Source organism: Capricornis sumatraensis, chromosome X (genome assembly GCF_032405125.1).
Source record: "Capricornis sumatraensis isolate serow.1 chromosome X, serow.2, whole genome shotgun sequence".
In the NCBI taxonomy this organism is placed as follows: Eukaryota; Metazoa; Chordata; class Mammalia; order Artiodactyla; family Bovidae; genus Capricornis; species Capricornis sumatraensis.
In genome coordinates, this window is record NC_091092.1 from 44,508,379 (window position 1) to 44,524,335 (window position 15,957).

The following is a 15,957-nucleotide window of genomic DNA, read 5'->3' on the forward strand; positions in this document are numbered from 1 at the left end:
GAGACCCTGATAATGCCAGATAAATGAAATGTTATGAATTTATAGCTATACTGTTAAAATTTATAACTGTACTGTGTTATAAATGTACAACACTACACTAAGTTATAAATTTATAAATATACAGTTATAAATTGATGGGAGTGATAAACCCAGTTACCTTTCAGTTGCTTCATTATATATTTTGCAAGTGCTACCTTATTTTACTTTGTATTATTAATGTTTTTTTTTTCCTTCTTGCAGTCATCAATAGAACTGTATGTAAACAGATTGGACTCAGTAGAGTCTGTGCTGCCTTATGAATATAATACGTAAGTTATAAGTACTATAATTATATCTGATATAGTTCATATAATTATGATTAATTTATATCACAATTATGATATAATACTGTTCAGATGTGCCTTCAGTTTTTAAAGTTAGTGAATGCAAGCCATGGGTATGTTAAGAAATGTGGTAATATTATAATAAAGGTAATAGGAAAAAATGATTAGAATAGAGAACTTTCAATGTAAGACAAATGCTTAAAAGATTAGGAAGTTTCCACTCTTGATTTTTCTTTATAAGAAAGGCAAATTATAAATTTGCTACTCTTTGAACCTTGAAAAAATATCTTTGCAGTTGTACCTTATTTCTAAAACATCGGATAGGTAGGTTTCTACTAAGATTTTAATGGATGAAGGTGCTTAGTTTAGTAGTGAGTAGTTATTACATATTGAAGATTAAGTGTGATCATTCATTTGACAATAACAACAAATGATGCACTTCTTGGAAAAAAATGATCATAGTTTCCTTTGGTATTGCTTTACTGCCTCTAATTAAGCAGAAATAAAATCAAGTCTCATTTTCATTAAAATGCCAGGTGTAAATGTAGGGTGTTAGTATGAGTATTAAAAATATTACTCAAGCCTACTATTTATTTTATCTTCTATGTAAACCATTTTACATTCAAATTTACTTAAACGTAGTTGTGATTCTTTTCAGTTAGAAACCATTTGATTTGTGAATATGTGAGAATGTGTTTGGGGGCTTTTTAAAAAAAATTCCCCTTTGGTCAGAACTGATAATTACAGTTTCTAAATGTCTCAGGTTAGAATCAGTACAGACTTTAAGCCATGATTTCCTTATTTGTGCTTACATGTCATTTGAAGTTTAACCCTAAAAATAGTGTTGGTTTCCTTCTGATTGTGATTACCTACATTACAAAAGTCAAGAGCAGTACCATGAGCATTTTGAATCATGAATTCATAATTATCAGAGGTTAAACAATTTAAAGAGAAACACAGAATCTACCATGAAAGGTGGAGCAGCTAGATAAATGATCAGGACTGATTTCTTTGCTGAATTTTTTTAAACCTTACTTAAACTTTTCTTTTTTTAGATTTGATTTCTGTCATGACTTCAAAAAGCAAAGTCCTACTGAAAATCTCGGACAAGTACTGTTTGGAGAAAGAATTACATCGTCTCCTTATGAGGTTATTCAGTTATCTTATTTTAAATTTTATTTTAAAGTGAATCTTCTCAGAACTGACTACATACAGAGTTGTCTGTCAGTATCCATGAGAAGTTGGTTCCAGGACCCACTGTGGATGCCAAAATCCACATATACTCAAAGTCCCATAGTCAGCCCTCCATACAGGCAGGTTCTGCATCTGTAGATTGAACGAACCATGGTTCACATGTTAAGTTTGCCATCTACCATCCACAGTTGGTTGAATACGTGGATGTCAAACCTATAGATACAGAGGGTCTGCTGTATATTTGTTGAAAAAAATCCACATATAAGAATAGACCTGGGCAGTTCAAACTTGTAGTTGTTCAAGGGTCAACAGTCATACCAAAGAGTCTTTGCTTTAAAAGGAAAAGAAAAAGGAAAGGAGGTAGACTCTGGTGTTGCCAGAAGAATGCATTAATATAGTCGGCCCTCCAAATCTGAGGGTTCTGCATCTGAGGATTCAACCAACTGAGAATCAAAAATATTCAGGTAAAAAATTCCAGAGTCCCCAAAAGCAAAATTACAATTTACATGGTATTTACATTATGCTTAAAACTAGTTACACAGCATTTACATTATATATTAAGTATTATAGGTAATCTAGAGATGATCTGAAGTACAGTTGACCCTTGAACAACACAAGTTTGAACAGTGTGGGTCTACTTATACCCAGATTTTTTTTCCACTATATGATCTATGGTTGTCTGAATCTGTGGATGTGGAATCTCATTCAGAGGAACCGTCTATGTGGAAGGCCACCCTATAAGTTGTAGGTAGATTTTCAGCTTCAGGGAGGGTTGATCCCCTAATTGCATTGTCCAAGGGTTACCTATATAGGGGAGGATGTGTATAAGTTATATGCATATGCATGCATGCTAAGTCACCTCAGTTGTGTCAGACTCTTTGTGACCCTCTGGAGTGTAGCCCACCAGGCTCCTCTATCCATGGTATTCTTCAGGCAAGAATACTGAAGTGGGTTGGCATGCCATCCTCTAGGGGATCTTCCTGACCCAGGAATGGAACCAGTGTCTCTTCTGTCTGCTGCATTGGCAGGCAGGTTCTTTACCACTAGCGCCACCTGGGAAGCCCCATATGTGTATGCTGCTGCTGCTGCTAAGTCGCTTCATTCGTGTCTGGCTCTGTGCGACCCCATAGACAGCAGCCTACCAGGCTCCCCCATCCCTGGGATTCTCCAGGCAAGAACACTGGAGTGGGTTGCCATTTCCTTCTCCAATGCATGAAAGTGAAAAGTCAAAGTGAAGTCACTCAGTCGTGTCTGACTCTTCGCAACCCCATGGACTGCAGCCTACCAGGCTCCTCCATCCATGGGATTTTCCAGGCAGGAGTACTGGAGTGGGGTGCCATTGCCTTCTCCAACATATGTGTATACTCCACCATTTTATATGAGGGACTTGGGCAATGGTGGATTTTGGTATCTATGGATCTTGATGTCTTCCACTGATATACTTCACTGGGCTTCCCAGGTGGGACTAGTGGTAAAGAATCAGCATGACAATGCAGGAGAAGCAAGAGACGAGAGATTTTGATTCCTGGATTGGGAAGATCCCCTAGGGGAGGAAATGGCAACCCACTCCAGTATTCTTGCCTGGAAAATTCCATGGACAGAGGAGCCTGGTGGGCTATAGTTCATGGGGTCATAGAGAGTCAGACGTGACTCAGAGACTGAGCACAATGACTGATACTGTGGGATGACTCTATGCTCTTTAAGCTTTCTGCAGTAGTTGGTGGTTCCACACGACGATTTTGCCTTTCACATTTTTTTTTTTTTGCTTCATAAAGAGAAAAAGTTTAATTTTTTGTTCTTATATATTTTGGGTAGGGTGATATAAGTAGATATAATTGGACTCTCAGTGTCTATTGATATTGCCCTCAATATCTTAATAGATGTGATGATAGAGTAAGGATGTTTTCATGAGCAGTTATGATTATGAAGGCACTAATTTTTTCTTTTTTTCCCAACTTCATGGAAGTATAACTGAGGTACAATAAACTATATATATTAAAAGTGTATAATTTGATCCATATATGTGAAACCATCAGGCATTAGCCTGTTTTACAACTTTTTATTTTGAAGTAATTATAGATTCACAGGAAATGACAAAAGAATGAACAGAGAGGTCTCATGTACGCTTTGCCCAGGTTTGCCCAATGGTAACATCTTGCACATTAAAAGAAGAGGGTGGCAGAGGATGAGATGGTTAGATAGCATCAATGACTCAATGGACATGAGTTTGAGTAAACTCTGGGAGATACTGAAGTACAGGGAAGGCTGGAGTACTGCAGTCTGTGGGGTCACAAAGAGTTGGACACGACTGAGTGACTGACAAAAGCAACAACATCTTGTATAACTACAGTATGACAGCAAAACCGTTAGACAATGCACAGAGCTTATTCAGATTTCACTAGTTTTACATGCACTTATTTGTGTGTGTGTGATGCAGATTTGTGTACCTACTACCACAGTCAATACATAGCATAGTTCTATCAGCACAAGGCTCCCTAAAGTTCTCCATTTACTATTCTTTTTCTGTTTAGTTTTCAGAATTCTTTATATATTCTAGTTATGATTCCTTTGTTGCAGCAGTCACTTGCAAATAGTTTCTGCCTGTCTGTGACTTGTTTTTTTTTTTTTTGACTTCTTATTAGGGTCTTTCATGAAACAGATACTTAAAATTTTCTGTGGTCCAGTAATCAAGTTTTCCTTTTATGAATCATGCTTCTGGTGTCTAGTCTAAGAAGACTTTGTATAGCCTTCGGGCCTAAAAACATTTTTCTATGCTTCTAAAAGTTTTATAATTTAGCTTTATATCTTTAAGTCTGTGATCCATTTTGAATTATTTTTTGTATAAGGTGTGAGGTTTGGGTTGAAATTTTTTTTTTCTTTCTTTTTTGGCCTGTAGGTGTGCAATTACTTCAGTACCATTTGCTGAAAAGACCTTTTCAACAGTTTCAATTCTTTCTCCACTGACTTGCTTTTGCACCTTTGTAAAAAAAGTCACTTGGGCCTAGTTGTGTAGGTGTAATTCCTAGGCTCTCTGTTGATCTGTTCCATTGGTCTGTGTGTCAGGCATTTGCTTTTTGATGATTAAAGTTGTACATACTCCCCCTATTGTACCATTGTACTAAAAGAAAAGTGCACCTTTTCAAGAAATGCTATGCTTTGCACTGAAGAAACATGACAGTTCAATTCAGTTTGGGGTTAATATTGTATGATTTCAGGATATCAGGTGTTGGATTTTCATTGTTTATTCTTGCTCATTGTTTTCTGATTAACAACACTAGCACTTCACCTTGGTCATCTCCAGTAGCCAGACTTTGTAAATAAGAGATTTCATATTAAAAGTTTCAAATATTTTCTTATTATTTTTTGGTAACACTTTTATTGAGGGATCAGTTGCATGCCGAATAATTCACCCATTCATAAGTGTCCATTTCAGTGCTTTTTAGTATATTCATAGAGTTCTATAACCATCACTGGAGAAGACAATGGCACCCCACTCCAGTACTCTTGCTTGGAAAATCCCATGGACGGAGGAGCCTGTTAGGCTGCAGTCCATGGGGTCTCGAAGAGTCGGACACGACTGAGTGACTTCACTTTCACTTTTCACTTTCATGCATTGGAGAAGGACATGGCAACCCACTCCAGCATTCTTGCCTGGAGAATCCCAGGGATGGCGGAGCCTGGTGGGCTGCCGCCTATGGGGTCGCACAGAGTCGGACACGACTGAAGCGACTTAGCAGCAGCAGCAGCAGCAGCATAACCATTACTACAACCAATTTTATTATCAGTTTTAAGTGAAGTGTTCTAGATCAGGGTAATTTATAGAAAGCTGCAGTGGATTTTATACCCCACCTTATATAGTACTGAAGAAGGCAGGTTCTCTTGAAAGCAGTGTGTGTCTAGTTTAATTACTTCAGATGTGTACTGAAGTGTAGAGGAAATAGTGTTGAGAATCATGGCCTACTGAAATCTCTGATGAAAAGTTTTATCTGCAAGATAAAGTGCTTACTTTGTGAATTTTGGTTTGTACAACTTAGTCCAAATCTCTTAATATTTTTAATTTTCTTTCTTAACAGTTTTCCTTTAACAAGTCAGAGACATGTGTGAAAGTTTGTATGAAATCTTATGATACAGCAAAGGAAGATCAAAAGAAAAAGCTGGATTTTTTGAAGAGAGGAATGCAACTGAATTATCAACATCACTGGTATGTTTGGCATCTGACATCGTATGACTTAAAATTTCAATTCCCTTCAGAAGCAGTTTTATTTCCCTTTGGAGAAATGTATGTTGTGATAGTATAAATTAGTAGTTTTACTATAGAGTAATTAACCAGTTTGCATTCTTTGAAAATATGTTGGCATTTGGGGATGGATTGGGGGAAATCTTGATTGGAGATTTAAAAATCATCTTCAAGGAAAGAGAACAGAATGAAAAACAATGTTTGACAGTTGGTAAACTTGTGGGTGACTTCTTCATTTGCTAGATTTCATATAGCATCCTTTTTATTTCTTATCTGAAAATGAATTTATGTATTAGTGCCTGGCAGATGGCAGGTGTTCAGTAAATAGTTGTTGAATGGGTAATAAGTGGAAGAATTTTTATTGATTTATTTATTTTTTTCATTTTTTTGGCCATGCCACACAGCATGTGGGATCTTAGTTCCCTGACCAGGGATTGAACTCAGGCCCTTGGCAGTGAAAGAGTGGAGTACTAACCACTGGACCACCAGGGAATTCCTTAAGTTCAGATTCTTAAAAAGAGTTTTTCAGTATTGGAGTACAAATAAATTAATAAAAATAAATTGGAATGTAATTTCTTTACAATGTTGTGTTAGTTTCTGCTGTACAATAGCATCAATCTGCTGTATGTATACATATACCTCTTCCTTGTTAAGCCCTCCCTCCCACCTCCTCCCCATAAGTTAAGATTTTTAATCAAAGCCAATCCACAAAAAAATAGTATATAATTTCAGGTAGATATTAAATAGATTTTAAAACTGCTTCTGGAGAATTCCTTGGCAGTCCAGTGGTTAGGACTCGGCACTTTCACTGCCATGGGCCTGGGTTCAATCCTTTGTTGGGGAACTAAGATCTTGCAAGTCATGTGGTGTGGCCAAAACAAAACCAAACAAGAATCTGAACTTAAATATGTGTAAGATGATGTTAGTTTTGCTTGATATAAATTACTTATTAAATCTTTTCCTTAAAATATTTATATTTAGGATTATTGATAATATGCCAGTGGTATGGTGTCGTGATATAAATGGTGGAAATAAGTACTGTACAACAGGATTTCCAATAGGATGCTTTGTTACCCAGAGTGGCGTATCCAGTGATGCTTGCTTCATGCACGTAAGTATTTAGAACTTACTATAGAAATAAAAGAATGTTGCTTCATTTACAATTTGCTTTCTAGTATAGTCACTTAAAGGCAATGGCACCCCACTCCAGTACTCTTGCCTGGAAAATCCCATGGGCGGAGGAGCCTGGTGGGCTGTAGTCCATGGGGTTGCTAAGAGTCGGACATGACTGAGCGACTTCACTTTGACTTTTCACTTTCATGCATTGGAGAAGGAAATGGCAACCCACTCCAGTGTTCTTGCCTGGAGAATCCCAGGGACAACGGAGCCTGGCGGGCTGCCATCTATGGGGTCACACAGAGTCGGACATGACTGAAGCGACTTAGCAGCAGCAGCAGCATAGTCACTTAAACATGAATGGGACACCTACTATTGTCTCCGTTTTATGCTAGAGGTTGAGGATACAAAGACAAGTGGTCCCTTGCCCTCTAGAAGTTCATAGTCCTAAGTAGGAGATAGACTTGTGAGCAAACTGATGCAATAAAATGTTTTATGGTAGGAGACTAAGGAGTAAGGAGGATATAATGAAGGGAATTAAAAAGTATTTGTTAGATGAATGGGTGGGTGAGCATTTCTAGAAGGGAAATCAGTGTGAGATTGGTCAAGAGATTGGAAGTCTGAAATAGCATGCTGTGATTGAGGGACTGTGAGTAATTGGATATATCTGCAGCATAAGGTTTGGGGTTTGGGGGATGCATGTAGAGATGAAGCTCAAAACGGGGGTAGGTAGAAGCCAGATCATGGCAGGAGGTCCTGTATACAGTGGTAAGGAAAGTCACATTAAATGCCTATTATGAGCCAGAAGCAATGTTATATCACCCTATACACAGTGATTAATTTAATCCTTGAAACAGTCCTGTTGCTAGAATCTACTACTGCTGTTTTACAGATGATAAAATTCAATCTCAGAGACGGTAAGGGACATGACTGGAGGCAGACAGCTAGTAAGTGGGAGGCATAGGACTCCAACTCAGATCTTTTTAGCTTGGAAGTCCTAATCACATGGTTTGAAATTTATCTTGTGATTCTCAAACTGTTTTCTACTGTGTCCTAGGGTAACAGAAGTGTCTTGGGGCTGCCTTGGAGGCTGCATGGTCATGGAATGGCAGCACTACTTAGAATCTTTCTTATATGGAGAGACTCAATGTGGATCAGCAATGGGCTGAAGGGGAAGGGAGAGAGAAGAGCAGAGGTTTTGGAGTCTAAATGGTGATACCCTTCATTGTTTCTTTCCAGAGAAAAGGGCTGTGCTTCTTACATTTTAGTCATTCAGGGACCACCTTGGTGATTTGTGCCACAACTGAGGCACTTGTACTTATTTATCTGTAATTTTAAAAATTTCTTTAAAGTTTTATTGTTATGAATTTAGGAAGGAAAGTTATATTTGATACTGCTAGTTATAATACCTATAGCAAAAAGTATAGTGACCATGGTATATAAAGCAATAGATATTTAATCTTTAATAAATTTCAGAGGTATTTTTTAATATCAAAGGCTTGACATATCTAACAAGACTCATGGGGCCTGAGGTGTAGTTTGTATACGTGTCTCAGGGATTCCAGCATATCAGAGCAGGCCACTAAAAGTCCTAGTTACATGAAAACTCCATCTCTTCTCCCATCTCCAGTAAAGATATCCTGGGAAAAAGGGGGCTTTTTTTTTTTTTTACACAAACATTTGTAACAATTTATGTTAGCCAACATCTGCAAACAATGTAAATGCCCCTCAACAGGTGAATAAATGAAGAAGATATGGGGTATTCATTCCTTGTACAACAACTCAGCAATTAAAATGAGCAAACTGTTGACACGTGCACAACATGGAGAGATCTCAAACTTGTACTAAGCGAAAGAAGCCAGAAATAAAATTTTACAGGTTGTATGATTTCATTTATGAGGTATTACTAGCAAAGGTAAAGATATAAAGACAAATGGCTTTAGATCTGACAAGCATAAGGATTTGGAGTGGAATACAGAGAAGACCAAGGCCTTCTTGGAGCACAGAGAAATCACTCTGAGGTAACAAAGTTGAGATAAACGGGATACAGAGTTTAGAAGCAGTAACAAAATAATTGTTTTATTTTTCAAAAGTTTTTCTTTCCTTTAAAAAAAAACTGGAATATAATTGCTTTACAAAAGCTATTGTTTTATTAGGGACCTCAATAGTCTTCTGGCTCAGTCTAGGAGACTTATTAATACAATGCTCTGCAAAAGAGATGGCAAATATGTATTTATCTCTAATTTAACTTAAACTTATTTAAAAGGATATTATAGAAATTACAGGCTTAGTATTCTGTTCATCTATTTTCAAGTACATAGAAAAATAGAATACAGATTTTTTTCATCTACTACCTAAGATTATCTCATATATCCCCAGTGATATATATTCTTCACAATGGTAAACATTGACATAGGGAATGTGGGAGGAAAAGCAGCAAATTACAGAAGAGAAAAGTTAATGAATAGGAGAAATTTGGATAAATAAAGTCTGTGTATGATACTCTAGATGAAATTCTATATGGAATGGTTCTTATTTTTGGCTGGGTCATGTAGTTTACAGGATCTTTATTCCTTGACCAGAGATTGAACTATGGCCATGGCAGTGAAAGCGCTGAACCCTAACCACTAGACCACCAGGGAACTCTCCAAAGGATATGGGCTTAATAAAAACCCTTTTTGTTAAAAAAAAAAACAGATAACAGAAAACCACACAGAGCAGATATAAAGTTTAATGAACTGTTATAAGCGGAACACCTTTGTAAGCGTTAGCCAGATCAAGAAATTGAATTTGGCCAGCCTCCTCAGAAGGTATCCATGTATCCTACCCATTGAAACTGTGTTGCATTCCCTAAGATAACCATAATCCTAACTTTCACCCTGATCACTTCCTTGAGTTTCTTTTACAGTTTTATTACCCAAGTCTACATCTCTCAACACTATAGTTTAGACTTGAGCATTTTATATATCTTTTATCAATATTTTCTCGTGAAAGTGAAGGTGAAGTAGTTCAGTTGTGTCCTGACTTTTTATGACCCCATGGACTGAGCATTCTCTTTTTTGCGGGAGCGTTTTCAAACACACAGAAAAGTTGAATGAATTGTATAGTGGACACTCACATACCCAGCACCTAGATTCTATAATTAGCATCTTTGGATTTGATTTATCACAGATTTATACACTTGTGTATTCTTGTATCATTCATCCAAACAAGGGTACATTTTCCTTTGTCCCTGATTTCTTAGAAGTTGATAGATGGATCTAGTGGATTGATTAGATTCAGGTTTGATCTCTTTGACAAGATAAGGTAGTGATGTGTTCTTTTATCAGGATGCAGATAATATCTCTTTTTTAAAAATAGGTTTATCATTTAGAGCAGTTTTAGGTCAAAGAAAAAGGAAATGGCAGGTACAGAGACTTCCCAGGTGCCTTCTGCCCTCACACATGCATAGCTTCCCTCATTATCAACATCACTCACCAGAATGTGGTACATTTGTTACAACTGATGAATCTTCATTGATACACAGTGAAGATACACATTGTTGCATTATGTGATACACATTAATTAATGTGATACACATTTCACCCAAAGCCCATAGTTTACATTAGGGTTCACTCTTGTGTGTATTTTATGGGTTTGGACAAATGTATAATGACATGTGACCACTGTTATAATATCATATAGAGTAGTTTCACTGCCCTAAAAGTCTTCTGTGCTCTGCTTGTTCATCCCCCTCTACCTGATGTCTTTTATTTCTTTCTTTTACTGTGATAACTGGATCCACTATTCCTTAGGGGATGCTGAGGCTTCAGAAACTGTAGCTTCCCTCAACCAGGAAACAAAAACCTTTTCTCTTGCAGCGTCTAGCCAGCGCCCTCTACTGACAAAGCTTCATTCAGTGCCAGCTTGCAAAGGAAACCTAGTTAAAATACTCAAAGGGCCCAGATAATTTTCACAGAGGTCAAAGAGCATGAATCTGGCAATGAGAGGCAATAAATCAATAACTGGCACACCTTACATACAGGCACTGATCAGTACTCTGATGAAAGAGAGCCCTTGTTTATCTCCAGAAATCTCTGTGCAGCTCCCCTCTCTCTGGTATTCTGCCCCACAAAATCCAGCCCCCTTGGCCTCTCTGGACTTTGAACTTTGTCTTCCCAACTGGGGAGATTGCGGGGCTTCTTTGGGTACCCCTTCCCTGTACCACAGCCTGGAAATTCTCTCTGGGAAGGAAGCTTGAGGCTTCCCCTTCTCTAGGTGATCACTCTCTTAATGTTCTTTGTTGTCCAAGGTCTGAAAACCGTTTTCAAATATTTTAACCATTTGAAAAAATTGTTTAAGGTGAACGAGTAAATCTAGTCTCATATTCTTCCATCATGTCTGGAGGAGGAGATTCCACTCTCCTGTTTTCTTTTTGCATACATTTGCTTGGTGTGACTTTGCCTATCCTTTCAATTTAACTTTCCAAATCCAATCATTTTAGATATGTCTCTTTTATACAACAGGTTGGGTTTTGCTTCAGGGCATCTTCTGAAAAATCTTTTCCTCTTAATGGCTGAGTTAAGCCCATTTACATGTATTGCTATGACATTCACTCTCAGTTCTGTTATATTACATTTTGTTTACTATTTTGATATTCCATATTTTATTGATTCTAAGACTCATGCTTCCCCATATTTTATCATTTATGAAATCAAGATGTGTCTTCCAGTTGATGGCATGTTAAAGTTTAATTGGCAGTGTATTTTTTTAGCAGCACATAAAATGATGTTTTGCAAGTGGTGGCATTTTCAATTCCATGAAATATAATATTTCTTTGAAAAGTCTTTATGTGGTCTACATTTTATTGTTGTAATTCTTCTAATATTTAAGGTTTGAATTTCTGTTTTGGTCTTTTCATTCCTACCTACTTCTTGGTCACTTTTTTTTTTTTGGCCACACCATATGGTTTTCAGGATCTCAATTTCCTGACCAGAGACTGAACCAGGGTTGAGGCAGTGAAAGCTTGGAATCTTAGCCACTAGGCTACCAGGGACATTCCAGTCACCTATTTCTTAGAGAGTATGATATAGTTTCATGATTATGCATCTGGGTATGGATTTTTGTTTTGCTGTGTTTTTAATCGTGTTGTTAATTCCTTGAGTTTCCTGGATTGGTGCCTTTTATCAGTTCTGTAATTCTCAGCCATAGTCAGATATTTTCTTCTTTCCTTTTTAGACTCCAATTAAAGCTATGTTAAGTGTTTTTTTCTTCTCTACATGTCTTTACTTTTTTCTGTGTTTTCTATTTTTTTTTCTGTACTGTGTTCTTCTGGTGTATCTTCTAGTCTATAAATTGTCTTTTCACATGTTTCTTCTCTTAAAATATCAGTAATAATCTTTCTCATTTCTACAAGTTTTGTTGTTTTTCAAATCTGCTAGGTCATTATTTTATACTTATCTATTTGATGCACACTTGTGTTTGATGTCTTTGAAATATATTAAGTTTGGTTAATTTTAAATCTGCCTCTTATCATTCCTGGATCTGAAATCTTTACAAATTTGTTTCTGCTAGTTCCTGCTCATGATTCCTTTTTTCCTTGTGTGCTTCATTATTTTGACTTCATATTCATTGTTCTCAAGTAGTATTTGTGGAGTTTGAGTCCTAGGGTCAAAGTACTTTCCTTCAGAGAGGATTTTCATTTACTTCCACATGGTGTCTTTGGGAAATACCAGTCTGGGAACACCTTAAGGCAAATTCATAATTTAAACTTCCTGAGGCAACTTAGATGATGTGAATCCAGCCTGCAAATCTGTGATTTTTGAGGACAGTTTTATTTCTCTCCCCCTACCCACACCTGGTTCTGTTTATCTTTGAGGCCATCTTCCCAATAGTCCATTGGAACTATAGGAGTAGGCTCACTTCTGGCTCACCTTTATCCTGAGGATGTTGCTTTTGGAAGGGGTGGGTGGTCTCAGCTTAGTGTGCAGAGGGTTTCATATTAGCCTTCTCATCGGGGAGGGCCCTCCCTGAGTGCCCCCTTCCTCCTCCTCATGAAGCTATCCAAACTGAAGTTCAGGTTTGCCCAAATTAGCAGGTATCCTCAGGGCAAGAGCAGCATCAGTGCTTCCTTACCCAGCTGACCTCTCTGACTTACTGCTTCCCCTTAGAATTTGGCGTTGGGACCTCCCTGGCAGTCCAGTGGTTAAGACTCTGGGCTTCCAATGCAGGGGGCATGGGTTTGATCCCTGGTTCAAGGAACTACGATCCTATATGCCACATGGTATGGCCAAAAAATAAAAATAAATAAAAAACAATAAGAATAGTAAATAAAAAAAGAATCTGGCATTGGTAGTTCCTTACTTTCTTGTCACCTCATGTTGCTTTTTTAAATTTTAAAGCCTATTCTTTCAGAGCAGGTTTACGTTCATAGTAAAATTGAGAGGAAGGTACAGAGATTTCCCATACACCCTCTGTGCCATACAGACATAACCTCCTCCATTCTCAGCATCCTCCACCAGAGTGGGACATTCATTACAACTGATGAGCCTGCATTGATGCATCACATGATGACCACCTAAAGTCCATAGTTTACATTAGGGGTCACTCTTAGTGTGCTATATCCTATGCTCATGTTGCTTTTAAGGGGATATTTGTTATGTTTATCATTTGTGCTTTGCAGCCGGAAATTTGGCCCTAATAAGATGGGAATTGGAAATCTAGTTAAAGTTTTAAAGCATAATTTTATTTTATTTATTTATTTTAATTTTTGTTTTTACTTTATTTTGCTTTACAATACTGTATTGGTTTTGCCATACATTGACGTGAATCAGCCACGGGTGTACATGAGTTCCCAATCCTGAACCCCCCCCACCTCCCACCCCATTAAAGCATAATTTTAATATCTAGTAGGAAGGAATCTGACATTTAATGATTTCCTTATTCTGTGCCAGGTACTAAACTAGCTCTTTCCATATGATTTCTCACTTATTCCTCTTAATAATTTTATGAATTAAGTAATGGTAACCCCATTTTACAGACTTCCCTGGTGGTTCAGTAGTAAAGAATCTGCCTGCAATGCAGGAGACCTGGGTTCGATCCCTGGGTTGGGCAGATTCCCTGGAGGAGGTCATGGAAACCCACTCTAGTACTCTTGCCTGGAGAATCCCCATGGACAGATGAGCTGGGTGAGCTACAGTCCATAGTGTAGCAAAGAGTTGGACATGACTGAGCAACTAAGCAGCAGCAGCCCCATTTTACAGCTAAGAAAACCAAGGCCCAGAAGAATTGACATACAAAAGCTTGTATGTGGCAAAATATGAATTCCATCTCAATGTTGTGGTTGCTTTTTGACCACACCATGCAGCTTGCAGGATCTTAGTTCCCCAACCAGGGACTGAACGCAGGCTATGGCAGTGAAAGCAGTGAGTTTTAACCACTCGACCACCAGGGAATTCCCTCATGCCAATGTTTTTTTGATCCAAATTCTGTTCTCTTTGCACCATCTCAAAGTGCCTCTTGTATTTTTTGAACATCTACAGTATATTAGCTCTGAAAACGTGTTTGAGAAGTGCCTGGCACATAGTAGATGTTCAAAAATATTTGTTGAGTGATTGAATGAGCCAGACAAAATTTCTAGCCTTGTGATCAAATGGGGAACACAATTTACTCGGGGATGGAAACATGTAAATACACCCACTACAATCTGATATAAGTGACATAGATATGAGCTGAGTGCTGTGAGAGCACAGAATAAAGAATTCTTTGGTAGTAATATCAGATTTTAAGTAGAGGCTATGGCAGCAGATGAGTCTGGAGAGATAAGCAGGATTCAGATCCTGGAGGACCTTGTTACCATGTTATCTCTCAGATCCAGTACTTTATGCCTCATGGTAGTTGAAATGCTTTTCATGCGTTGATTTAATGCTTACAGCACCCTGTAGTTCAGATGGTGAAGAATCTGCCTGCAATGCAGGAGACCTGGGTTCAATCCCCGAGTCAGGAAGATCCCCTGGAGAAGGGAATGACAACCCACTCCAGTATTCTTGTGTGGAGTATTCCATGGACAGACCATAGGGTCACAAAGTGTTGGACATGACTGAGCAACTAACACACACCCTGTTATGATGTCTACAGTAAAGGTACAGAAATCAAGACACTGATTGGTTAAGCAACTTGACCAACGTCACACAGGCTGGTACATGCCATACCTGAGCCTTCAACCTTGGCAATTTGACTGTGGAGTCCACTTCTTTAACCCCTATGCTGTGCTGCTTCTGGGGCTTCCCTGGTAGCTTAGCCGGTAAAGAATCTGCCTACAATGCAGGGGACCCCAGTTCAATTCCTGGGTTGGGAAGACCCCCTGGAGAAAGGGATAGGCTACCCACTCCAGAATTCTTGAGATTCCCTGGCAGCTCAGGTGGTGAAGAATCCACCTGCAATGTGAGAGACCTGAGTTCAATCCCTGGGTGGGGAAGATCTGCTGGAGGAGGGCACGGCAACCCACTCTAGTATTCTTGCCTGGAGAATCCCCATGGACAGTGGAGCCTGGAGGGCTAGAGTCCATGGGGTCACAAAGAGCTGGATGTGACTGAGTGACTAAGCGCAGTGTGCTGCTTCTATTAGCATATATCATGGCCATACCTCCATACCAGTACATGCAGATCTGCTGCAGCTTCATTGTATTTCTCTGTATAGTTATACTGTCTCTCATTTAACTGTACCGGGGGATAGTCCAACCCATCATAAGTCTTATACAGAAGCTTCTCCCACATCCTTATGGAAAAATAATCATTCACTCTCCTTTAACCACTTTTACCAGAAAAGAGCAGTCAGAAGTTTTCTTTCTTCTGAATTAGAGCAGTGGTTCTCAAAGTGTGTTCCAGGATCAGTAGCATCGGTGCCACCTGGGAGCTTGTTAGACATATAGAATCTCAAGTCTCACCCTAGGCCCAGTGAGTCAGAATCTGCATTTGGGTGATTTGTATAAACTTTCAAGTTTAAGAAGCATTGGCTGTTAGGGAATGAACTAATGAGTACTTGACTGATAGAGTTTAATTCACTTTTTGATGCCTCTGATTATAGATGTAAATATCCCCTCATTATACA

General features: G+C 38.3%; 1 protein-coding gene across 1 annotated transcript in view; it reads left to right on the forward strand.

The window, feature by feature from the left end:
• Positions 1–15,957, forward strand: part of LOC138071653 (transmembrane 9 superfamily member 2-like) — a 66,823-nt gene that overhangs the window by 3,543 nt on the left and 47,323 nt on the right. The window contains exons 2-5 of the mRNA XM_068963128.1: positions 241–308; positions 1,379–1,472; positions 5,591–5,718; positions 6,736–6,865. Coding sequence (XP_068819229.1) covers positions 241–308; positions 1,379–1,472; positions 5,591–5,718; positions 6,736–6,865 — 420 coding nt within the window. The remainder of the gene's footprint in view (positions 1–240; positions 309–1,378; positions 1,473–5,590; positions 5,719–6,735; positions 6,866–15,957) is intronic.